The sequence below is a fragment of the Notolepis coatsorum genome (genome assembly GCF_963971535.1).
Source record: "Notolepis coatsorum genome assembly, chromosome: 19".
Taxonomy (NCBI): Eukaryota; Metazoa; Chordata; class Actinopteri; order Aulopiformes; family Paralepididae; genus Notolepis; species Notolepis coatsorum.
The window spans coordinates 5,294,382-5,320,280 of NC_140183.1; the positions used below are offsets into that span (position 1 = coordinate 5,294,382).

Below are 25,899 nucleotides of genomic sequence, written 5' to 3' on the forward strand. Positions count from 1 at the left end.
CAGGATCATATGAATGAAGATAATGTACAGGATCATATGAATGAAGATAATAATGTACAGGATCATATGAATGAAGATAATAATGTACAGGGTCATATGAATGAGGATAATGTACAGGGTCATATGAATGAAGATAATGTACAGGATCATATGAATGAAGATAATGTACAGGATCATATGAATGAAACGCATAAAACAGCTAAAAAAAATAGAAACGTGAACATTACCGAGGGTAGAGAAACGTCACCCATCTTATGTCTCAACTGATTCCTGAGCTTCTGGGGAGAAATAACTTGCCGGAGCCCCTGGCCATTGCAACGGCACACCGACCTGGTCCAAGGCTGGAGTCCAGAGATGACGACGACATGAATTGATGAATTGAAAATGGGGGACCCTGATGTAAACAAGACGAAGGTCTTTCTCTGGTCTGCATCCCCTTAACAATTGTATGTATTGAGCCTTACTGTATTGTACCCATTCTGCAATCTGTTAAATAAAGTTTTCATTCATTCATCCCTCTGTGGCTGCCACAGGCTTGCCCAGTGAGGATTCTGCGGCGCTGCAGCTGGACCCTACACTCCGACGCTGCAGCTGGTCCCTGCTTGACCAGACAGACTCCCTGCTGGGATGATCTCTAGGTTAGCTAACTATTAGCTCCCCGTCTACATGGCTGTCAGAGAGGAGGAGTAACTTGGCAAACAGCGTTACTACAAACATCAGAAGGATCATCTTAGAATCGTTCCGAGACAAACTGGCACACTAAAACATGGAGCAAGCATTTGAAGATATAGATTCGACCGGGCGATGGCAAAACCTGTACAACGTAAGTCGGGGGGACACGGGGGCCTGTGGTGTTGTTTCTATGACGATCGGTTGCTATCAGGCTAGCTAGCTGGTGTTGGTCTAACGTTAGCTTATTAAGGTACATACAGCTAGAAAGCTCTGCAGAAAGCAAGCTAGTTTGAGCTGGTGTGTATTTGCTCATCGTCATTATAATGAGTCATAATGTAGTTAGTCTCCCAACACTGTCAGGGAAGCTAGTCACTAAACATTAACCCTCTTTGCTAGTAAGTTACTTACTTAGCTAGCTCGGACTTCCGTAGCTAACAGGCTGTACCGGACTGCAGCACCACTGCTGTATATACGGGTTATATATTATATGATATCAGGGTTAGGGTTCGAGCTAACAGGCTTTATGCTGCATTCTGACTTCCTATATTAATAATGAAAAAGCTAATAAAACGGCGCATCAACTCGGGAGTTCCTTGTTGTCACAAACTCTGGTATCATGGCTTCTTCTCACCCGCATCGTGTCAACGTTATTAATGCTGTCATTGGCTGTTTTAATAATAATACATGTGTTGTTGTTGTAAACAGTCGTGAGTTGTTGTAGTTCACGCCGCGAGACAAATTGTAAGAACAAAAAAAAGTTGAGCGGCGCGAGCGTCCCGTGTTTTCTGCGGCGTCGACTCGCAGCGCGAGCGCGGCACGTAGGTCTGATGACGCGTTTCCCCGCCCCCGACCAAGGAAACTATAAAAGAAGGACGGGTAAATGACGTCACTGTGTAGCGCGTGAACGCATTGTTGGGGACCGGGGTGCGTCTACCTTAATGATAAGCAAGCAGTGCAAAAATGCGGAAGCATTCGTCACCGCACGCCACTACGGTAAAGCGCCTTTCTTTTCAGGCCCGCTTTGGGAGCTGTCGCGCGGAAATAGGCTGTCTATTGCCATTCTCTTTGACAAACTCTAACCTTAACCAGCTCCTTAACAGCGCCTAAACTTAACCGTTCTAACCTTAACCAACTCCGAAACAATGCCTAACCTTAACCTTAACCTTAACCATGCCTAACCTTAACCATAGAAAGAATATTGCCATTCTCTTTGACAAACTCTAACCTTAACCAGCTCCTTAACAGCGGCTAAACTTAACCGTTCTAACCTTAACCAACTCCGAAACAATGCCTAACCTTAACCTTAACCTTAACCATGCCTAACCTTAACCGGCGAAAGAATACACGTTAAAAAAAAAATCACGTTAAAAAAAATATATTTTATGGGATTCGAACTCGCCAGCAAACGAGCTGTAGGATCCACAGCCATGCAGTGTTGCCAATTGAGCTATTTCTCGATACTGAATAAGGGGCGGTGACTTATATATATTGAGCTCCGCTCGTGTCGAACCAAGGCGGGATCTCATGCGCATGCGCGGGCACCTCGCGCGAGCACGCCGGCGCACGCACGCACCTGAGCGAGCACGCCGCCGCCGGTGCACGCACCTGGGCGCTGGGCGGCGGAAAATGAAAGGCGCATTACCGCACGCCACTACGGTAGAATGCTTCCGCATTCTTGCACTGCTTGCTTATCATTAAGGAACAGGCGACCGGGGTGCCAAAGTGTGGAAACTTTCAGTTCGGTCGACATTGAGTTGAATCATTGGATCAGCCATCTGATCTGACTTGTTATTTAAAGTCGGAATAATCGTAGTTAACTAACGTAATTGGTTGATCTAATATTTCCTTGGGGACGCCGCGTGATTTTTTTTCCTTTTGCGGAGACGCTCTCTGATTGGCCACTGACGTTTCTGGTCATGTGACATGTGCGCCCAATCGCGTGACGCCTGTGTCTTTGCCCATTTCCGCCTCGAACAGCATGCAAACTACCTAACGCCTAGTTTATCACTGGTTAAGCTTAGGCGACTCTTTCGAAGTTGGTTAAGGTTAGAGTTTGGAATCAGGGCTGGTGTTCTATCGCCCTGCTCTAAGACAAACTCTAACCTTAACCAACTTCGAAAGAGTGCCTAGCTTAACTGGTGAAAGAAACAGGCGTCACACGATTGGGCGCACATGTCACATGACCAGAAACGTCAGTGGCCAATCAGAGAGCGTCTCCACAAAATGCGGCTACGAAAAAAAATCACGCACCCTGCAGTTCGTGAATGAATTAATGAAAACTTTATTTAACAGACTGCAGAATGGGTACAATACAGTACGGCTCAATATACACAATTGTTACGGGGATGCAGACCAGAGAAAGACGTTTGTCTTGTTTACATCAGGGTCCCCCATTTTCAATTAATCATGACATTTATGACATACACAACATATGACATGACATTTATGGCATAGGGACATACATGACATACAGGTATATAGTACTGTTACATTTGTGACATATACGATATGCAAATATACACTACTGTTACCCATAGATCCTGACAGAGTATATACATATGATGGGGAGGAGACTGTACATTAGGACAATGTACATTGTAAACAAGACGAAAGTCTTTCTCTGGTCTGCATCCCCTTAACAATTGTGTGTATTGAGCCGTACTATATTGTACCCATTCTGCAATCTGTTAATAAAGTTTTCAATCAATCAATCAATTCCTCAGATAGCTGGTATTTAGGCTTCAATCGAACTGACACCAAAGTCACCGCAACACTTCCGGTATTTTGAGCTCATGGGAGAAAGCGGGGGAGGGTGGGAGGTGTTTCAGTATGTTTCTTTATTGTTATGCTCTCAGTAATACATATAGCTGCTAGCCCCTAGCTCGTGCTAAGCCCTCTACATTTCGAGACCGTAGAAGAAGACGTCGCACCATCTGGTGAGTAGCCTCCAGCTGCAACCGCGGAGCGAGCCCCTCACTAGACGCTGTGGCAGGCGCGCGCTGATTGGCAGAAGTTAGCGCTAGCGTCACTCCACATTGGGCCTAGCCCCTCCCCCTTGACCAAGCTCGGTTGAGACGTGCGGTTGGAGAGAGGGTCGCGGCCAGGAATTGATTGATTGAAAACTTTATTAACAGATTGCAGAATGGGTACAATACAGTAAAATACTTCCCCAACCCTAACCCTAACCTCCATGGTTGAGGGCCTATGTTGCTTTGTTACAGGAAGGATTACCAGCCCTGACTGTCACTCTAACCTTAACCTCTCTTAGATGAGGGCCTAAACCTAACCAGTGTTGCGTTGCTGATATCAAAACTGGTTGCACGCACGCACGCACGCTAATGACGCCACGTGCACGCGCGCTCCCGTTACCTAACCCTTAAGAGAAACTTCCGCTCTCTGTGGCTGCCACACCTAGTGAGGGGCTTGCTCCGCGGTTGCAGCTGGAGGCTATTGCATCCGGCGGCCTAAATATTAAAGGCAACCAACTTGTGTCTAGCCACGCCCAACTTGCGTCTAGCCACGCCCCCGCGGCAGCAGCAGAGCTCTGTCGCGGCAGCATTATGTAGCAGTAATCCCCCCTCTTTAGACATCGACAACTAGCTCAACTGGCAGCGCTGCCTTGCTGTGGATCCTGTTGGTTACAAGTTCGATTCCCTTAACATTTTTTTTCTTTTTTTCTTTTCGCCGGTTAAGTTTAGGCATGTTAACTTTAAGCATTGTTTCGGAGTTGGTTAAGGTTAAGGTTAGGCATTGTTTTGGAGTTGGTTAAGGTTAGAAGGGTTAAGTTTAGGCGCTGTTAAGGAGCTGGTTAAGGTTAGAGTTTGTCTTAGAGAATGGCAATAGACAGCATATTTCCGCGCTGCAGCTCTCTCGCGCTGCCGTGGTCACATGGGCGTAGTGGCCAATCAGAGAAACGCTAAACACAAGTTGGTTGCCTAAAATATTCACGCCATCCGGTAGTCTTCAAACCTAGATGACAGTTCCTACATATTACCGGCAGAAGGGGTAATAGCACCATAACATCTCCCTTCTTATGAATGGTTAAGTTAACAAACACAATAAACCGAAAGACCTTGATCAAATCAAAGAACTTAATCATTACACCTTAACAGCCAGTAATGTAACAGCAAGCGCTTGAATCCATGTTGATTAGAGCCTTGACGTCAAGCCCCCCACGAGCTCCATGTAACGCAGAAGTGCAGTGGTCTATATATAACGCTAGTATTCGGACGTGTTGACCCTTCCTTCTTTTATAGTTTCCTTGCCTAACAACACCAGCTGACGTCACACGTGCAGCTTCTGAGAACTCGCCCAGACTTACCGAGAAACACGCGGCACGTGATGACGTTACCGAACCCAGCATCCCGGTTTATATTATCAAAACGTTACACCATTTATTTTTATATTTTATCTTTAATCTTTGTTGGCATTTCGCTTTATTTGAACATTTTTGTCTTCGACTATTTGCAAATTATTAACACGGAGACATGTTCAGTCCAATTGAAGCTTCTATCTACATTTCTGTTATTACTTATTACACAACCAGTTTCTGAATGTGAGACCCTGTCAGAGCAGCTGTCTCTCTCCCCCAGTGCCCTACTAGCAGTAGTCAGTAGCTATAGCATGAATGTCACTCTATTTATTACAAAAAGATTTGTCATGTATGTTGTGTATGTCATAAATGTCTATATGAATTGAAAATGGGGGACCCTGATGGAAACAAGACAAACGTCTTTCTCAGGTCTGCATCCCCTTTACAATTGTATGTATTGAGCCGTACTGTATTGTACCCATTCTGCAATCTGTTAAATAAAGTTTTCATTCATTCACTACATTAGGGCTGCACGATTTTGGGAAATAATCTAATTTGCGATTTTTCTGACAGATATTGCAATTGCGATTAAATATATATATATTTTTAAGCAGCCCCACGGAGGTTTATTGTAAAATGCGGCTTGCATCTGGCCTACGCGGTGGGTCTTTTCAGGACACAGAGCCTGAAAATGTTTATTTTTACCTGGGAATCGATACCGGTACCCAACGGTACCTTTTTTTCTGTACTTTACTCTCCCTCTCTGAAGTCTAAACTTCACAACACACACAATCTAAAACCCCTTACCTCCCTCTCCCAAACCGATCTTGTATCTCAATGGGACTTCCTGGTTAAATACATTTTTTATTTCTTTGCGATTTGATAATTGCATCATTCCAAATCGCGATTTCGATTTAAAAATCGATTAATCGTTCAGCCCAGACTACATCCAGACCTCATTTGAGCATTTTAGAAAAGTCTGCAACGCCTCATTGTTTTCATTTTGTACTTTAGTTTGTATATTGTATATTTTCTATAGTGTTTGGTCTTTATTATTATTATTATATTTTTTTACTGTATGAAGCACAATCCCAGGAGGCTCATACAGAACCAAGCATTTCACTCTAATGCCTAACAAAAATAATGGTTGGTTTCAGGTTGCCGACCGACCCTGCCGATTTAGGTGCGACCCAATATATTTTATGAGTTTAAAAAAAAAATTATATATTAAAAAAAAAAAAAAAAAATTTTTTTTTTTTAGAATAAAGTTTCATAGAAATCTTAGTCAAACATTTAGTATTATGGATATTAAACATGCTGGCAGAGTACATGCATCCATGTTGTTGTGAACATTTTAACCCTTTCACTGCCACACGACAGCCGGTTAACCCTTTCACTGTGACAATACAGAAGGTTAGCCCTTTACTATCACACAACCGACGGCGATGCTCCATCATTAGCATCATTAGCTCCGCGGATGCGGAGCTAATGATGCTAATGATGGAGCATCGCCGTCGGTTGTGTGATAGTAAAGGGCTAACCTTCTGTCGTGTGGCAGTGAAAGGGTTAATTAAATAAAGAAATTCCCTATCCATAGTCGCCGTGGGAAAGAATAAAAAAAAAATAAAAATAAAATAAATTCCCTACCTACCCATGGCCAAACTGACAACCAACCTGAAACCAACTATTATTTTTGTTAGGCCTAATGTACCTTATATGTGACAAAACAAAACTTGAACCTATACATTTGAACAGTAGCTACTAGCTAGCTACAGAGTACTGTGTTCCATGCAGAGTATACACAGAACATGCAAGTGAGCTCTCAAGTTATATCTGTTTGTCTTCTGACATCTGTAGACTGTAGACATGTCATGTCAATAGAAAATATACACATTCCTTATTGATGCACGCGGCCATGTCGGCATCTGAAAATAAATGTGTTACAAAATATTTGTATATCGATTAGACAATTCTGTATATTTGTGTACTGGTGAATAGAGTTGCTATAGGGAATTTGGCATTTTTCAATTTCAATACTTTTTTTTCCAATTCTTCATGAAAGTCACTGTTGGCCTAGTCCACATTGTTTATTGAACAAAAATACAACGTGGAGGTTGACCTTTAATGATAAACATCAACCATCCAGTTCGTTTTTATAGTGTAATGTTTGGCTACTTGAGAGAGAGAGAGACGGGCTCAGGATATTAACACCTGCCAGACGCTGGTAAATGTGTTGGTGGCTGGCAGGATGGAGGGAATACTCTGAACACGCTGGTAAATGTGTTGGTGGCTGGCAGGATGGAGGGAATACTCTGAACACGCTGGTAAATGTGTTGGTGGCTGGCAGGATGGAGGGAATACTCTGAACACGCTGGTAAATGTGTTGGTGGCTGGCAGGATGGAGGGAATACTCTGAACACGCTGGTAAATGTGTTGGTGGCTGGCAGGTTGGAGGGAATACTCTGAACACGCTGGTAAATGTGTTGGTGGCTGGCAGGATGGAGGGAATACTCTGAACACGCTGGTAAATGTGTTGGTGGGTGGCAGGATGGAGGGAATACTCTGAACACGCTGGTAAATGTGTTGGTTGTGGCAGGATGGAGGGAATACTCTGAACACGCTGGTAAATGTGTTGGTGGCTGTGGTTTTGTGTTTTTGTCCTCGACAGGAAATCCGTACCCAAGCCAACGAGCATTCTTGCGAAGTGGCCAACCGGCCGCTCAATCGCAACCTGAACCGGTACAGGGACGTCAGCCCCTGTAAGTATATAATATAATACACTTTCATATTAATACATTCATGCCGCGTGAGTGATCATATTTACTCCCTGTGATGGTGTCTCTCTGATGTAAGACCTCGTGGTTTGGTCTCTCTTCTTCTTCTTCTTCTCTCAGATGATCACAGTCGGGTGAAGCTGCACAACTGTGAGAACGACTACATCAACGCCAACCTGGTCACCATGGAGGAAGCCCAGCGGGTCTACATCCTGGCTCAGGTACCGTGTCCTCCAGGCGCCGGGAAGACGTCTGTTAGAACTAGGGATGCTCCATGTTGGCTTTTTTTTACCGATACCGATATACCGATATTGTCCAACTCTTAATTTTCGATACCGATATATGCAGGGTTTCCCTCCCATTTTTTTTTTTTATAATTTCAGGTAATTAACATTACATATCTCTTGTTGTGGAATTAACACAACATTATGCATACTTTTGACAATAAATAAAATCAGAATTTGGTCTTACTTGCTTGCCTGGGTAAATAAAGGTTATAGAAATGTAAAATATATATATTTCTTTTTCGAAAACCGATACCGATATTTTCCGATATCACATTTTAATGCTGATATCGGCCGATAATATCGGTAGGCCGATAATATCAGACATCCCTAGTTATAACGGAACGTAGACCAATCTCAGTCACTCTTATTGTCTCGGACCAAATTCGGTCACGCCCCATTCCCAGTAAAAAGTGGGAATCTCTAGAATGGGTTTTGGGCGACGGTGTTTACGGAAGTGCCTCTCAAGGTGACGATACACAACACTTTCTGTTGTCAGTAGATGGCAGCATTGGTTTAAAATTAAAAGGTGAAAATGTTGAAAACTACATGAATACATTTACCAAGATCCTTTAGCACAGGTCACAGGTCACTGCGACACGTCTATTCTTTGACGCGATCTGAACAGCGGTAAACTATTAATGCGACCTCAGTACAGTGACCGCGAATGGTAAACTAATTATCTTAACAAAAGTGCATCATTAGCATTATGTTTGTTGTCTAAAGGGAAACAAAATGGCACAATTTAAGATTTTAAATGTTATCCGCATATATAGGACAAATAAAACATCGTTAATTTGTAAGAAACCTCAATGAAAACGGCGCAGGGTAAGTATCGCTATTGTTATGAAAATGTGATAGAATCCTATGAAAATGTGGACGCATTTGGTCACCGTGACGTTACATCAGTGGGAAGATGTCTGTTATACATCAGTGGGAATATGTCTGTTATACATCAGTGGGAAGATGTCTGTTATACATCAGTGGGAATATGTCTGTTATACATCAGTGGGAATATGTCTGTTATACATCAGTGGGAAGATGTCTGTTATACATCAGTGGGAAGATGTCTGTTATACATCGGTGGGAAGATGTCTGTTATACATCAGTGGGAATATGTCTGTTATACATCAGTGGGAAGATGTCTGTTATACATCAGTGGGAAGATGTCTGTTATACATCAGTGGGAAGATGTCTGTTATACATCAGTGGGAAGATGTATTAGGGACGGACATTTTAAAGAAAAATCCAGATCGATTGATTGCATGCTATACTCGAGTGATCGTGTATTACTCGAAAAGGGAAAAAAACGTTACTTTTTTATTTTTTATTTTTTACTTCATTTTGTTCATTCACGTATAAACCAACAAACAGTTATAATCTTACACATACATGTGAAACAAATATGTAAACAAATACAATTTAAAAAACTATTTTTTTTTCATAAAAATTATTAATAATTTTAGATCGATTTTTCTCATAGCTACGAGTAATCGATTAATTGATTACTCACGCCCATCCCTAAGATATACATCAGTGGGAAGATGTATGTTATACATAAGTAGGAATATGTCTGTTATACATCAGTGGGAATATGTCTGTTATACATCAGTGGGAATATGTCTGTTATACATCAGTGGGAATATGTATCTTATACATAAGTAGGAATATGGAAATCCAACTTCATAATATTTACTAGTAAACATGTAGTAAATACCTATTACACTTCATAATATTTACTAATCATCTTGACTACATGTCTTTTTCTATGCTTCTTTTATGCCACACAAATTGTTTTACCAACAATAACTTTACTCTAGGAGGGAAGTAACAGTTGTGATTGGAGGATCAAGAAAAGAGGGTGGGGTTTGAGATCAGGTCAGTTCCCTCATTGGCTGTAAACCTTTCCACAGGGCCCTTTGAGGAACACCTGTGGCCACTTCTGGCTGATGATCTGGGAGCAGTGCTCCAAAGCTGTGATCATGCTCAACAGAGTCATCGAAAAAGGATCCGTAAGTAAACCTTTCTTTTATGTCCCCGGAATATTGCAGAAATGGCCATTTTGCTCTTAAATTAGTTTGCGGTGCTTCTGGTCTGCTCCCGTCGTGGGCCTCGTGGAATAATCTGCCAAGTAGCTCAGCTGTTGTTGCAGTCGCTGAATATTATGAAACATCCCGTGTTGGATTAGGCATTTGAACGACCCGGTTGGTGTTTGTCTTGGACAGGAGAAGTGTGCTCAGTACTGGCCGACCACAGAGGAGCAGCAGATGTCCTTCACTGACACCGGGTTCGTCGTGAGACTCCTCTCGGAGGACGACCAGTCCTGCTGCACGGTGCTGGAGCTGCACAACACAAAGGTGAGCACCCTGAACTAGGGATGTTCGATGTTGGCTTTTTTACCGATACCGATATACCGATATTGTCCAACTCTTAATTTCTGATACCGATATGGTATGCGGGGTTTCCCCCCCTCAGGTAATTAACATTACATATCAATTGTCGTGGAATTAACACAACATTATGCATACTTTTGACAATAAATAAAATAAGAATTCGTTCTTACTTGCTTTCCTGGGTAAGTAAAGGTTAAATAAATTAAAACCAATACAGATATTTTTATATAATATATATATTATATTATATATTATTATATTATATATATAAGATATAATATCGGACATCCCTACTTAGAACCAAGCATCAGGTCAGTGGAAGGTTTGCATGTGTGTGTTTGCCGCAGGACTACGTTGCAATGAATAAGGGACTTCTTCAAAGTCCAGTTTAATCTTTAACCCTTTCACTACCACACTACAGAAGGTAAACCCTTTCACTACCACACTGCAGAAGGTTAACCTTTCACTACCACACTACAGAAGGTAAACCCTTTCACTACCACACTACAGAAGGTAAACCCTTTCACTACCACACTACAGAAGGTAAACCCTTTCACTACCACACTACAGAAGGTAAACCCTTTCACTACCACACTACAGACGGTAAACCCTTTCACTGCCACACTACAGAAGGTTAACCTTTCACTACCACACTACAGAAGGTAAACCCTTTCACTACCACACTACAGAAGGTTAACCTTTCACTACCACACTACAGAAGGTAAACCCTTTCACTACCACACTACAGAAGGTAAACCCTTTCACTACCACACTACAGAAGGTAAACCCTTTCACTACCACACTACAGAAGGTTAACCTTTCACTACCACACTACAGAAGGTTAACCTTTCACTACCACACTACAGACTAGGGCTGTCACTTAAAAAAAAATCGAATTCGATATTCGTTGCAGAATTGTAGACTAATTCGAATTTTAGCGTAAAAAAAAAATGGCTTTAAAATTGCAAGACTAAAAATAACCATGACCAGTAATTATTTGGACCGACTCACCCGCCTGCTGTCGTCAAAACAATCCGCCGGAGCATCGCGTTCTGTGGAGCAGAGAAATGTCCACACAGCAGCGTGATACAATCCCCATAATTATGTGCATTTCCGAGAGTCTGAAAAATCCGTTCTCGGTCTCTTCCTCACGTCGTTGGCATCGGCTAGCCCGACGGCTATTATGAACCTGTCGAAAGATTCCAGCCAGTGAATCCACAGAATTGGTGGCTCGCCAGGCAGGGCGAGGAACGGAGAGAGATGTGAGAGTAAAGAATCCATAATCCTCGTCGCCAATATTGTGTATAATAACTTCACAAGATAAGACGTTCAAACACTCGCGCCAACTGCCGGCAACAACAACAACACTTTGCGACATGGCAGCATGTCGCAAGACCCACCGTGCCGTCTTAAAGGCACAGTCGGTTTACATTCAATTCAAATTAGAATTTCTCCGTTCATGTTCGAATCTGGTGTTTTTATGTCGATTCGAAAAATTGAATTCGATATTCGAATATAATGTTGACAGCCCGGTTAACCACCTGTAGTGTGGTAGTGAAAGGGTTAACCTTCTGTATTGTCGCCGTGAAAGGGTTAACCCTTTGGTAGTGTAAATCTCTACCCTTTCACTGCCGCACTACCAAACGGTTAACCCTTTCACTGCGACAATACACAGAAGGTTAACCCTTTCACTGCCACACTACAGGTGGTTAACAGTCTGTAGTAGGGCTGTCAACATTATATTCGAATGTCGAATTCAATTTCGAATGTACATAAAAACACCAGCGACCGTCGGTTGTGTGATAGTAAAGGGTTATTAACCTTTTGTCGTGTGGCAGTGAAAGGGTTAAAAAAACACGACCCGTCTGTCCTCCCTCTCGCTGGTCCAGACCGGCGAGTCCCGGGAGATCCATCACTTCCACTACACCACGTGGGTTAGGGTTAGGGTTAACCCGTCTGTCCTCCCTCTCGCTGGTCCAGACCGGCGAGTCCCGTGAGATCCATCACTTCCACTACACCACGTGGGTTAGGGTTAGGGTTAACTTGTCTGTCCTCCCTCTCGCTGGTCCAGACCGGCGAGTCCCGGGAGATCCATCACTTCCACTACACCACGTGGGTTAGGGTTAGGGTTAACCCGTCTGTCCTCCCTCTCGCTGGTCCAGACCGGCGAGTCCCGGGAGATCCATCACTTCCACTACACCACGTGGCCCGACTTTGGCGTCCCGGAGTCACCCGCCTCCTTCCTGAGCTTCCTGTTCAAGGTGCGGGAGTCCGGCGCACTGGGGCCGGAACACGGGCCGTCCGTGGTGCACTGCAGTGCGGGGATCGGACGCTCCGGGACCTTCTCCCTGGTGGACACCTGCCTGCTTCTGGTGAGCATGTTGAACGTAACATGATGCAAAGAACGGTGGGATTGATGGTTTGGTCTGTTTGGTATAGACCAGGGGTTCCCAACGTTTTCAGGCCGCGACCCCCGAAATAACGGTGTCAGAGAGCCGCGTCCCCCACTATTATAGGAGGTACAAAAATTATAATAAAAAAAAAAATTATTATTATTATTATAATTTTTTTAAATTTTTTTTGTATGTATGGTTGAAACATGCAAACGTTCAAACGCACACACACTAGTAAATTGGAGGCTTTTAACCAGGGCCGGACTGGGGAAATCATTCAGGCCAGGAAATATAGTGCGAAATATAGCCCCAGTCAGGCCACTTTTTAAGCAGGGGGTCCCCCACCAGGACATTTCTTGTTACAGACTCCATTTCCTGCATTCTGGTGCAGGCATTTTTTTATTTTTACCCTTTAAATGCCAGTGTTTGTGATGGCATCACAAATTATTGTTAAAAAACAGGTTAGCATATGTATGATTATGATTAGCAACAACACTGATTTTGATGGATTTTCAGTTTTTTTTGTAATGTCAGATTGAAAAAGATACTCACTCTTACCATAAGGGACTAAATTGTCCTCTTCAAAAACACCATAGAAATATTACTATATGTTGAAATACCACTTTTTCTTTCATAAATCTTTTATTCAACTTCAGCCCTGATCATAACACCACGTTCAATTCATTTTATAATTCTAACCCTTTAAATGCCAGTGTGTGTGATGGCATATATTTGCAATATATCAAATGCAAAGTAGATTTTTCTGGGGGGGATTATTACAGGCTAGCATGTGTCAATGATTAGCAACAATACTGATTTTGATGGATTTTTAGTTTTTTGTAAGGGTCCCGCCTCCACCAATCACATGCAGCTCTCTTTGTGTGTGTGTGTGAGAGAGAGAGAGATAGTTCTCCAACTTGTGTGAGTTGCAGTGATCTACTGGTTGTTCCCCACCTAGGTTATCTAACTATCGCGCCACTGCAACTAGAAACACTGGCCTGGCCTACTTCTAAGTTCTGTGGCCTGACTGCATAAAAAATCATCTCGCGACCCCCACTTTGGGAACCACTGGTGTAGACTACCACATGCTGCCCTGCTGTCGGTCTGGGGAGGCTGTAGACTACCACATGCTGCCCTACTGTCAGTCTGGGGAGGGTGTAGAACTACCACATGCTGCCCTGCTGTCGGTCTGGGGAGGCTGTAGACTACCACATGCTGCCCTACTGTCAGTCTGGGGAGGGTGTAGAACTACCACATGCTGCCCTACTGTCAGTCTGGGGAGGGTGTAGACTACCACATGCTGCCCTACTGTCGGCCTGGGGAAGGTGTAGACTACCACATGCTGCCCTACTGTCTGTCTGGAGGGTGTAGTCTACCACATGCTGCCCTACTGTCTGTCTGGAGGGTGTAGACTACCACATGCTGCCCTACTGTCGGTCTGGGGAGGGTGTAGACTACCGCATGCTGCCCTACTGTCGGTCTGGGGAGGGTGTAGACTACCACATGCTGCCCTACTGTCGGTCGGGGAGGGTGTAGAGTAGACTACCACATGCTGCCCTACTGTCGGTCTGGGGAGGGTGTAGACTACCACATGCTGCCCTACTGTCGGTCGGGGGAGGGTGTAGACTACCACATGCTGCCCTACTGTCGGTCGGGGGAGGGTGTAGACTACCACATGCTGCCCTACTGTCGGTCGGGGGAGGGTGTAGACTACCACATGCTGCCCTACTGTCAGTCTGGGGAGGGTGTAGACTACCACATGCTGCCCTACTGTCGGTCGGGGGAGGGTGTAGACTACCACATGCTGCCCTACTGTCGGTCTGGGGAGGGTGTAGAGACTACCACATGCTGCCCTACTGTCGGTCTGGGGAGGGTGTAGACTACCACATGCTGCCCTACTGTCGGTCGGGGGAGGGTGTAGAGACTACCACATGCTGCCCTACTGTCGGTCTGGGGAGGGTGTAGACTACCACATGCTGGCGCTGCCCTACTGTCGGTCTGGGGATGCGGTCAGGTGGATGCGTTCTGGACCATTTAGAGACCAAGCATGAGCTTTAGCTACTAGGGGTGTAACGGTACACAAAAACCACGGTACGTTACATACTTCGGTTTTTGAAGTCACGGTTTGGTACGGGTTTTTGGTAGAGTGGGGGAAAGTTTGGCTTTCCATGTTCCACGCGGGGGTGGAAGTGCAGTAACTAATTGTACTTGTACGGCTGTCGACGAATATTCTATATTGAAATAATTAATAATCGACTTGTAAAAATAATAATAATAATAATAATAATTCTATTAGATTGTGAAAAAAACAGCCCCCGGTGGGCGGTCGTTAGTGGTTAACATACCGTTGTATTAGTTAGGTACGGTACGGCACACACTGAAACGCTTCTGTACGGATACGTGTACCTTACACCCCTATTAGCTACACATTCTTTCCCAAGTTTCCCATAAAACATCTCAATCCTGACCCGTGGTGCAGATGGACAAGAGGAGCGACCCGTCTTCCGTGGACATCCAGAGGGTTCTGCTGGACATGAGGGACTACCGCATGGGCCTGATCCAGACCGCCGACCAGCTCCGCTTCTCCTACCGGGCCGTCCTGGAGGGCAGGAAGTACATCTTGAGAGACACACAGCTGGCACAGGTAGGTGGCGCTGTGATCATGGGGATTTGGCCCTCCTCTTTTTTTTTTATCCACTTTTTCTCCCATTTTTTCTATATTTTCTCCCATCCCAATTTCGTATCATCCAATTCAACCCTCCCTTGTCACGAACGCTGTTTCTTGCCTCCCACAAGCCGGCTGCAATGTGGACTAAGTCATACATAGCACAAGTCCCCTCCGATACTTGAGGTAACAGCAGTCGCATTTTTTCACCTGTGCAGCTCGATCTCTCAGTGGTGAGGAGTAACGCGTGGGAGGCTCACGCTGCCCCCGACACTTCCTGATTCTACTGCGCAGGCGCACCAACCGACCTGTAGGAGTCGCTGTCCACAACGCCCGATCCCCACCCATCAGTTTCCCACCCCCTAATACGGCCAATGTGTATTAGTACGGACGACCAGCTAAACTGAAAGCAAATGTGGAGTGCTGGGCTCGAACAGGCAAGCCCAGCGTCTCCAGATTTCGTGGCGAGCGCCTTGCCCACTACGCCACCCGGGATTTGGCCCTCCTCAAGCCCCGCCCTCTTTTCTTTTTCTCCTCCAATAAGCAACAGTTGTGATTGGAGGAGCAAGGAAAGAGAGCAGGATTTGAAAGGTCAAAGTAGTAGTAGTCTTGCATAGTATTAAGACGTTCATGCAAAAAGCCTCTGCCAGGGAGTATACTATGTACAAGACAGTATGGTAGTAGTCATACTGGCCAGCAGCGTAACTAGTATGAGTAGGATATGTACAGATATAGTATCTACAGATATGCAAAAGGTCTATGTGCAGGTACGTACAAACAGGGGTGGATAGTAGGGGTGGGAATCACCAGAGGCTTCACGATACGATACTATCACGATACTTGAGTCACGATACACACAACACCATTAAGAGAGCGAGAAAACACTGCTTTAAGGAAAACAGCTTCTCCCAGACTTTCGACAGGATTTTAAAGAAAAGGCGACGTGTCTTTTTGTTCTCCACCGACAAGATACAGCATTTGTTTTCTTGAAAAGTATAGATATTACTACGCTAACATAATCACGCCGCTGTTATATCAGATGGCGGAACCCGAACGCGGAACTGCAAGTGTGTTGGTAAAAGACTACACGCGGTCCTGTCTGTGTGTAACTGCTCTCTGATCAGCGCCTCTCGTCGTCTCAGCCTCACGTGTCCCGTCTTTGTGTCCCGTCCCACTGTAGCAGAACAATCGGAGTGTGACGTTCAAAGATGACGTGATGCCAGACCTGCCTCCGCCTCCTCCGCCACCCAGACCTCAATTGGACAACAGGCCCAACGGTCAGCCGGGGCCTTGCCTGGAGCCACAGGCCGGTCAGCCGGGGCCTTGCCTGGAGCCACAGGCCGGTCAGCCGGGGCCTTGCCTGGAGCCACAGGCCGGTCAGCCGGGGCCTTGCCTGGAGCCACAGGCCGGTCAGCCGGGGCCTTGCCTGGAGCCACAGGCCGGTCAGCCGGGGCCTTGCCTGGAGCCACAGGCCGGTAAGCCAGGGCCTTGCCTGGAGCCACAGGCCGGTAAGCCGGGGCCTTGCCTGGAGCCACAGGCCGGTAAGCCAGGGCCTTGCCTGGAACCACAGGCCGGCTCAGGAGACGGGGGGGTCGACACACTCTGTCAAAACCACCACATGGCAGAGGACTCCGGAAAGTAAGTAGAACAGCTCGACGACGGGGGCGAGAGCGGGAGGTTTTGTGCTCTTATGTACTCAATCCCATGTACTGTTACAACTCTGACTGTGCTGCTAGTTATGGTCACGCTGGAGCTACAAAAGGCCTTCGACAGTCACTCCATTTTGATTGACGAGCTAAAAGCAATTGGTTTAAACTTTTGATGAGTTTATCAGTGAGCTGGATGCAATCTTACCTGGAGGGAAGAGAACAGATGGCGGAGGTAAACTGTTCATTTATTATAAATAACGATGTGATTATTTTGATTAGAACGTCGTTCTGACCGTCGTCACGTAATTCACGAGAACCGAGAGACCCCCCCCCCCCCCGTCCGTCCCCCCCGTCGCACGATATCGATAAAAAAAAAAAAACTCGTCTTTATAGTTTTGCCTAACCATATTATTAACGTGTTCAAATTGTCTCCCCAGCGTTGTTCGAAAGAGGCACCGCGAGGAGAGGATCGCCACCACGGCGCAGAAGCTGCAGCGGATGAAGCAGAGGCTGAGCGACTCGGAGAGGCAGAAGGAGAGCTGGCTCTACTGGAGACCCGTGCTGCTGAACGTGGGCGCCGGCGCGGCCCTGGCCCTGGGCCTGCTGGTGTGCTGGGTGTACTGCTGAGCGTGGTGGGCCTCCTGGCGCCGGGCCTGCTGCCAGGGTGTACCGCTGAACGTGGGCGCCGGGGGGGGGTGCGGCCCTGGCGCTGGGCGTGTACTCCCAGTGAAGAACTCTCTCTCTCTCTCTCTCTAGGTCACCTCAGACTCACTTACCCGTATCTTATTTTGCACCAGTACCTGGAGACGGGTACTTTCTTTAAGTAGAGTTAGATGGTAATGTGTGTGTGTATAAACTGGGGATATTTATTTCTTAAGGTCAAAATGCCAGAGCGCTAGATCAAGTGAGTGAGTGTGTGTGTGTGAGTGTGTGTATATTTTTCCATGTAAGATCTTTAAAAACAAAAATGGTAACATCTCAGGATCTTGGTGCCAGCGCGATGATTTAAGTTTTACGTTTTTTTTTCCTTTTGTCACTATGATGAATGTACTGTATCGGAGCTAATGCTTTAGAAAGAAACGTACTTAAAAGGCACAGTACACACAAAAAAAAAAAGGATATTCTGACCATTTTATTTTTGCATTCTTTATTTGTAAAGGTCATAGGTCATTGTTTATTGTTCATCCAAGGACCTGCTTTACATTTTGCATTTGAAATGGTGTGACTTGCGATCCTACCGTAGAGGTCAACTACCATAGACACGTAGGAAGACGAGACTCCAGAGACTAGAGGTCAACTACCACCGAGCTTTTTTCCTGCAATTAAAATGTTGTTCTGTTTTCACGCATGCGTCGAGGGGTTTTCCAGAGCGCCTGTTGTTCTTCCATTGTGTCAACAGGACACACCAGTCGGTCCGGGCCAGTGTGTCTGCGACCGGACCCCATTTTGGGGTCAGACACCCACAGCTGCCGTTTCAGGCTCAGACGGAATGTTATGTTAATCCGTTCGTTCATTTTCTATTTACGTCGACACATTTTCATAGGTTTTTAGTTCTCAAGTGGATCCGACAAGATGCTGGTCCCTTTCTGCCTAGTGTGTGTCGTTTACCCACTGGTTGGTGTAATGTGTGTCATTTCAGGTTATCCCCACTGTTGTCCGCGGGGGGGGGGGGGGGGGGCGGCAACGTTAGTTCCATCAATAAGGGGCATAGTGTGTCGAAGGGGGATCTGAACTCTGGGACAGTCACTTAATCTGTATTCCCATCATATGGAATGTATTTCCTACTGGGTCTATACTTCCGACGGCCATGTTGGAAAGTGATAGCAATAGGCCTGTGTTTGATCTCCTGGCATCGCGGCACGGAATACATGTTTTTGTCTTCTCTCGTTTGAGAAATAAGCCCATCATTAGACTAGCTCGGTTTTCTAGATCTACTGGGACCAATACAAAGCAATGTTTATGTTCATAGCACCTTGCATTCAAATTCTTAAGCTGTATGATATGCCGATGACTGCAAATTGTATGGCAAACACGAGTCTTAACGTGCCTTGAAGGGAGTCGGAAGAGTTAGCTTCCGTAGGAAAACGAGTGCTGCAAGGTTACCTACCATAACCAATACACAGACATTTACTTCATACAATACCACGAACCACCAGTTGAAATCGGTATGACTTGTCTGCACTGCATCAGACTGTATGCAGTGAGCATTTTGATACAGTGATAGTTGTATTAAAGAGTCAGTCACACACCGAATGTGTTGCTAGCATGTTCTAACTCCTTGAGATGGAATGTTTTGAGACACTGGATATTTACCCCTAATGGATGTGTTTTTTTTTTTTTTTTTTACTCTATTCTGATTTGCCCCAGAGTAGACTTTCGGACCATTCCATTCATTAATTTGGTCGTCATTGTTTCACATGAGATTCAGGGGAGTTTTCTTGTTTTTTTTTTTTTTTTTTTTTTACACTGTTCATCTACAGTGAAAACATGACAGTTGGTGGTTTGAAAAGCAAACAAAACATGAACTACTTCTTAAATAAAATATTCCTCTTTTTATATCAAAGCCTGTTTGTGTCACTGGATTGTTTTGTTTAATCCCAGTTCCAGCTGCTTGGAAGAGGTTCAGCCACAGCTCCAGAACATCCATTGATGATTTGCTGCTCGTATTCTAGTTGTAATTTTATTTGGACTACCATTTGATTCGCTTAGTACAATCAATGCGAGCTAAATGAGATGTTCCAGGAATTGATTTAATACGCCTGTTTTAAGAAGAGGCTTTTGCACATAATATTGACTGCTATAGTGATTTCATTGTTTCAAGCCTCTGGGTGGAGTGGGGTAGAGGGGGATTCACAAGTTCACATTGAAAGGACATATGTTGCAGTTCATCCATGCAATCATAGAGCATAAATAAATATGTTTTTATCGTTTTCTGCAGAACGTGATTTATAGCCCCAAATGCATTATATTGATGATCAAATACAGTTTGATAGCGATCGGCGCCAGATAAAAAATGTCAAATGGACGTGCTTCTAGAAGTTACTACTTATCATCTGATGTTGACCGGATGGGGGGGGGGGGGTGTCGTTTATAATTCCGTGGCCAACGTTAGATGATTCATCTAGTGTGCGTGGGTGATATGATCATCAGAGCAGTTTGTATCGAACACGGTAAAAAATAACGCTGAAACTTACCCCAGTCTCCTCGGGCCGTTGGGCGATGAGCGTGGAGCAGAAATATTCCTATTATGGGATGTTGAAATATGCGATCCATCTCCAGGTTGTATAATAGTATATACGTCCAAATCATGTTGTTTATCGAGTTATTGGTAACGGATCGCTATCCATTGTGTCTAGCTCGAGTCCCGGGACCTATAGCGAGTGATCGGACCAAATTTGGATGAGCACCAGTTTCCGGTTTCCGGTTTGGGCGATCCGCCGATCGGTCACCAGATGGCGCTCTTGAACCGTTGGAGAGTTGAGAGGGGATCAACAGTAGATCTCAAGTCTCCGCGGGAGAAATATGATTGTGATCACAGATTTTTTAAATATTGATCTCAATGACGTGTTACGGCGTCATTGCCAGAATTAGCATGGCGGGGAATGACGAGTTAAGGCATCCTTGGCGATTAAAGTGTTAATGTTAACGGCGCCGGCTTCCATTTCTGCCACACTAAACCTGATGCTAACTGTAAGCTAAGCTAGGCTCATTAGCTGCCGACGTGCTCTGTTGGTTACCGGCTGCAACCCTCTCTGTCAGGCCCCAGGAGACGACAACCACCAAATACTTATACAAATCCTTTGGTTCCAGATTGCTCGCGTCCTCCTGTTCCCAGACCGACAGAGACGCCCTCCCCCAACAGACAGTCTTGCTTCCCACTAGCTAGCGCTAGCCACGTTGGCTCCCGTTAGCCCTCACTAGCCCACGTTAGCTCATTCTCCACCGACACTTTTAATGTCCATACTTCGCCTCAAATCCCACTTCAGACACCAATGTAACGTTCGTGGTTTCCAACGTTATAAGACGACTCTCGAGGCAGGTTGGTAGTTCTCAGTGCAGGTCTTTATTCACAGTTCTCCATTACAGGTTGCGGTATCAGACTCATTGCTACCATTTCCCATGCCCAGAGAGGGTCCCATGCCCCACCCACTTATACCTCCCCAGGTCAGCCCGTGCACTCTCGACTCTGTCAACCCGTGGCTGGCGCGTCCAATAGGGATGGCGGAGTGTTGAGTGACAGCTCAACTGACCAACCGACCCAAATCCCAGGGTCGCTACAGTATTGTCATCATGAAGCACAACTGCACAAGTATAGTACGACAAAAATAAGTCATCATCACACAGAGATATATGGGTTATATGCAGGTGTATAGGTATATATATAGAAGGATTATGCAGATATATTAACTTTTAAGTCTACTGGCCCCTCCCTCCTGGTGCCCACTGCTGCTTCTCTTTACCGTAACTCTTTGAGTAGTTGTTTGATTGATTGATTGAAAAGTTTATTAACAGATTGCAGAATGGGTACAGTACAGTACAGCTCAATACATACAATTGTTAAGGGGATGCAGACCAGAGAAAAAGCAAAGGCTTATTACGGTAATCCAAAAACCGACAGTTGTTGAGGAAGTAAACACAGGTAGAATTCCACAGATATATATAACTAGATGGTGCAAGGCGGAGTCTCCAGCGTAGTTCACTGGTGGCCATCTTGTCACAGGCAGCACGCCCACTCATAACATGAATGTCTATGGTGCATGTGTAACGGTTGTGACAACGTCACCTCAAACCTTGATGCCCCAAGTGGGAGTTGAACCCCGGCCTCCCACACTGCGGGCAGCAGCACAGACTATACCAAGAGGTGAATTCACTTATTTGTACCGTGTCTAGGGATGGGTACCTTTCACATTTGAACCGATACCGGTACCGGTACCTGTGAATCGATACCGGTACTCAACGGTACCTTTTTTCGGTACTTTAGTCTCAAGAAATTTAATTTACCTACCTCAGTCGTAAAAAAAAATCCAAACTTCAAATAACTACAATTTTGACAGTTTTCGGCTTGTCATTGCTCCGACGGCTTTGTTGTTGAATCAAGTCAAATCCTAGTTAAGCATATATTGTGCGTGTGAACGTTGACATGAAAAGAAAAAAGGAAAAAAAAATTAATAAAATTTTTTATTTTTTATTTTATTTTCGGTTTCTCACTTGATTCGATACTCGGTAGTACCGACGTGTTTCGGTTCGGTACCTCAAAAGTACAGAATTTGGTACCCATCCCTAACCGTGTCTATGCGTCTTTTGAGGATGTGAGAGTGAGTTTAACCCATAGCACCCCTTCGTGACTGCGCTTCACGATACCATCCGTTACACTCACCCTCCTTAAACTTACTCCACTCCACCCAAGGCATCCGGGTCAGTCGGCACCATTGTAACGGTTGTGACAACGTCACCTCAAACTTCGATGCCCGGAGGGAGTTTCGAACCCGGGTCTCCCACGCCGCCGGCAACAACACAGACCGCTGTACCACGAAGTGAACTCACTTCTTTGTACCGTGTCTATGCGTCTTTTGAGGTGTGAGGCTTAGAAATCCTCGTGGTGGGGTGCCTCTTCGCTGAAGTGGAGTGTCTAGGCATGAAGTTCCCTGGAAAATGTGTGTTGGTAGTAAAAGACGACCCCTACTGCAGTTCCGTGGGAAACGCCGTCCCGGGCCTCCTGGGGATGAACATACTCAGCGGGGTGTATGACCTCTTCGCCGGAATGGAGGGGATACGCCCAACTGGTCGCCATCGCTCCAACGCCGGGGGCGCCGCCCTGGGCCGCATCGTCACTGCCGTTGCTCACGAGGAACAGGGGTGCACCGCCCCGGGGAGAAGGGGGTACGTGAAAGTGGCCGGCCGAGACCCGGTGGTCATTCCCCCCCGCAGCGAAGTGGTCGTCCAGGGCCGCTGTGAGACGTCGGCGAAGATACAACGCCCCGTAATGCTCGAGAGCACTCCGAGTGCCAACCTACCGCCCGGCCTAATGGTGGCCAACGTGGTGGCACACGCCCTAAATGGAAGGGTGCCTGTGCGTCTGTTAAACCTGACAGACGCAGCCATCGTGCTCCGGCCCCGGTCCCGACTGGCAGAACTCCACCGCCCCCGTCAAATACTGCCCAAAGAAAGGGTGACCGTGGAAGAAGTCGCCGGAGGATTGAGGGTGACGGCGATTGAAGCCGGAGACAACCCAGGCTTCGGGGACAGCCTTAACAAACATATTTATATTATTCAAATAAACTCAAACATGTTCCGTTGTGATGTCACAGTATGATGTCATAATAGACCAGTGTTTCTCAAAGTGGGGGGCGCAGAGGCATGACAGGGGGGGCCTTGAGATTTACAAAAAAAAGAAAAGAAAAAAAAATATATATATATTTTTTTTTGGGTTACAGAAAATTATCACTAAAGTGCTATCTGTTGCAGCTGCACTGTTCTCCATGAAAATACCATTTCTCAAAATCTGAAAATCATTATTTAATAAAACACAGAAAAGGATCACCAAGTTACTCTGGATAAAAAAAACCTTTACAGACAACATTGAGACAAAGCTTCCTGACACATCTCCATCCAAACTCTTGGAAGAACTCTTTGAAATCTCCAAGTACCAAGTATCTCATCTCATGGCCCACCAAGTATCTCATGATGCAGCAATTAAGGTGTTGATACCATGATGTCATAATAGAACATTCTAGAACATTGTGATGTCACAGTATGTCATAATAGAACATTCTAGAGAATATTTTGTGTTCTATATCTGTTCAACAATTCTCTCAGATCTCATTGTGCATCTTGAAACAGGACTGAACAGTACTGAACAGATAGACTAAACAACACATAGATTGAAGCCTGCATTTCTCAACCAAGGTGCCTTGCCTACCGTTTTGCTGTGGAAAGATTGATTGATTGAAAACTTTATTAACAGATTGCAGAATGGGTACAATACAGTACAGCTCAATACACACAATTATTAAGGGAATGCAGACCAGAGAAAGACTTTCGTCTTGTTTACATCAGGGTCCCCCATTTTCAATTCATCAGGACATATACGACATACATGACATACAGATAGACAGTACTGCTACATCTATACATTTATGAGTACTGTTTGTGATACAAAAAGAGACCAGAAAAGGGAGTATATACATTTGACGTAAAAAAAAAAACTACATTGGAGGAGGTTGGGTGGCGTTGGGTGGGTGGGGTTGGGTAGGAGGGGTTGGGGGGGGGGGGGAACACTGTACAACTGTACAAGCAAAACTGTACATTGGAATATTGACAACCATACTAGGTAATTTACTGTACATTGGAGGGGGTTGGGGGGGGGGACACTGTACAAACAAGCAAAACTGTACATTGGAATATTGACAACCATACTAGGTAAGTTACTGTACATTGGAGGGGGTTGGGTTAGGACATTTACAGGGGCCAGTTTCGAATTGCAGTCTCGCGTAGGTGTTCCTTGAGAGTGGTTTTGAAAGCGGGTAGTGATTCACATTCCTTTACAGCTTTGGGTAGGGCGTTCCACATTGATGTGGCATAATTGCGAAACGTGTTTAGTCCCTTGTTTGAGCCGAATCTGGGTTTAACATGATTTGTGGAGCTCCCTCTGGTGTTGTGATCGTGGTATTCACTGACCTTTGGGAAGTATTTTGACATGTCCATGGGTACCTTGGTCGTGTAGTGTATCTTGTAGACCAGGCCCATTGCAAGTTGCTGTACTCTGTCGTCTACTCTAAGCCATCCTAGGTTGTCAAAGTGGGCAGGGGTGAGGTGGGTTCTAGGAGTAAGGTCAAGCAGTAGTCTGACCAGTTTGTTTTGAGATGTTTGTAATTTTGTTTTTAGCGCCTTTGAGGTGCTTTGGTACCATGAGGTGCAAGCATAGTCGTAGTACCCTTGAATGAGTGCTCCTGCCAGAGTCTTCAGGGTATTCTTGTTTACCAGAGAGGAGATCTGGTACAAGAATCGAGTTCGTTGGTTGATTTTTTTTATTACATTGGATGCCATTTTGTCACAGGAGAGATTAGCCTCTAGGATGGAACCCAGGTAGGTAATTTCATCTTTCCTTGTGACAATATTGTCACCCACTGTAACTGAGAAGCCGTCTGTCTTGCTGAGTTTGTTATTTGAACCGAAGCGAATGGACTCTGTTTTGCCCATGTGTAATGATAGTTTGTTATCAGCGAGCCATATGCAGATTCTGCCTAGTTCCGAGCTGAGGGTTTTTTCAACCTGTAACTTGTTCTTGTCAGAGACCAGCAGGGCTGAGTCGTCCGCAAACAGGAACAAGTTGCAGTCACAAGCTGACGACATGTAATTTGCATAAATTAGGAACAGTAGCGGTCCTAGTATGCTTCCTTGTGGAACACCACAGCTCACTGTGAGGGGGGGGGGGCGGATAGGGTACTGTTTGTTTGTTTGTTTGTTTGTTTGTTTATTAACACAGTTAAACAGAAGTAAAAACAATACATAAATTATAACGATTGTGAAGGAGAAGTTAGAAGCCTAGAGGCTTATCAAGAACTTCCCCTGTTTTATAAAATCAAACATACAAAAATACAAAAATATGCATATTATAAAATACCAGAATACATTAAAAAGATTTGTGGTAATACAAACATACATACACACAGTACATACATGCATATACTGTGTACATAATAATATATAAGAACCCACCCACCTGCCTACAAACCTACCCACCCACATAACCAAATG

General features: G+C 45.1%; 1 protein-coding gene across 2 annotated transcripts; it reads left to right on the forward strand.

Moving 5' to 3' along the window:
• Window positions 1–654: 654 nt before the first annotated feature.
• On the forward strand, window positions 655–18,323 carry LOC311246369 (tyrosine-protein phosphatase non-receptor type 2-like). Of its 2 annotated transcripts, none has more exons than XM_084336530.1 (9): window positions 655–823; window positions 7,653–7,743; window positions 7,879–7,979; window positions 9,956–10,054; window positions 10,268–10,399; window positions 12,598–12,807; window positions 15,308–15,472; window positions 16,674–17,131; window positions 17,580–18,323. In XM_084336530.1, the coding sequence occupies exons 1-9, from the start codon at window positions 767–769 to the stop codon at window positions 17,767–17,769; spliced, it is 1,503 nt and encodes a 500-aa protein (XP_084192656.1). In that variant the 5' UTR covers window positions 655–766; the 3' UTR covers window positions 17,770–18,323. The 2 variants fall into 2 exon arrangements, with proteins under 2 accessions (XP_084192656.1, XP_084192657.1); XM_084336531.1 differs by having other exon boundaries at window positions 16,677–17,131.
• The last annotated feature ends 7,576 nt before the right edge of the window (window positions 18,324–25,899 follow it).

Bases quoted from the DNA above. Each gene is read 5' to 3' on its own strand.
- LOC311246369 (XM_084336530.1), top strand. From the start codon at position 767: ATGGAGCAAGCATTTGAAGATATAGATTCGACCGGGCGATGGCAAAAC. The intron at 7,744-7,878 runs GTAAGTATATAA...TTCTTCTCTCAG, and splicing joins GTACAGGGACGTCAGCCCCT to ATGATCACAGTCGGGTGAAG. The intron at 15,473-16,673 runs GTAGGTGGCGCT...GTCCCACTGTAG, and splicing joins GAGACACACAGCTGGCACAG to CAGAACAATCGGAGTGTGAC.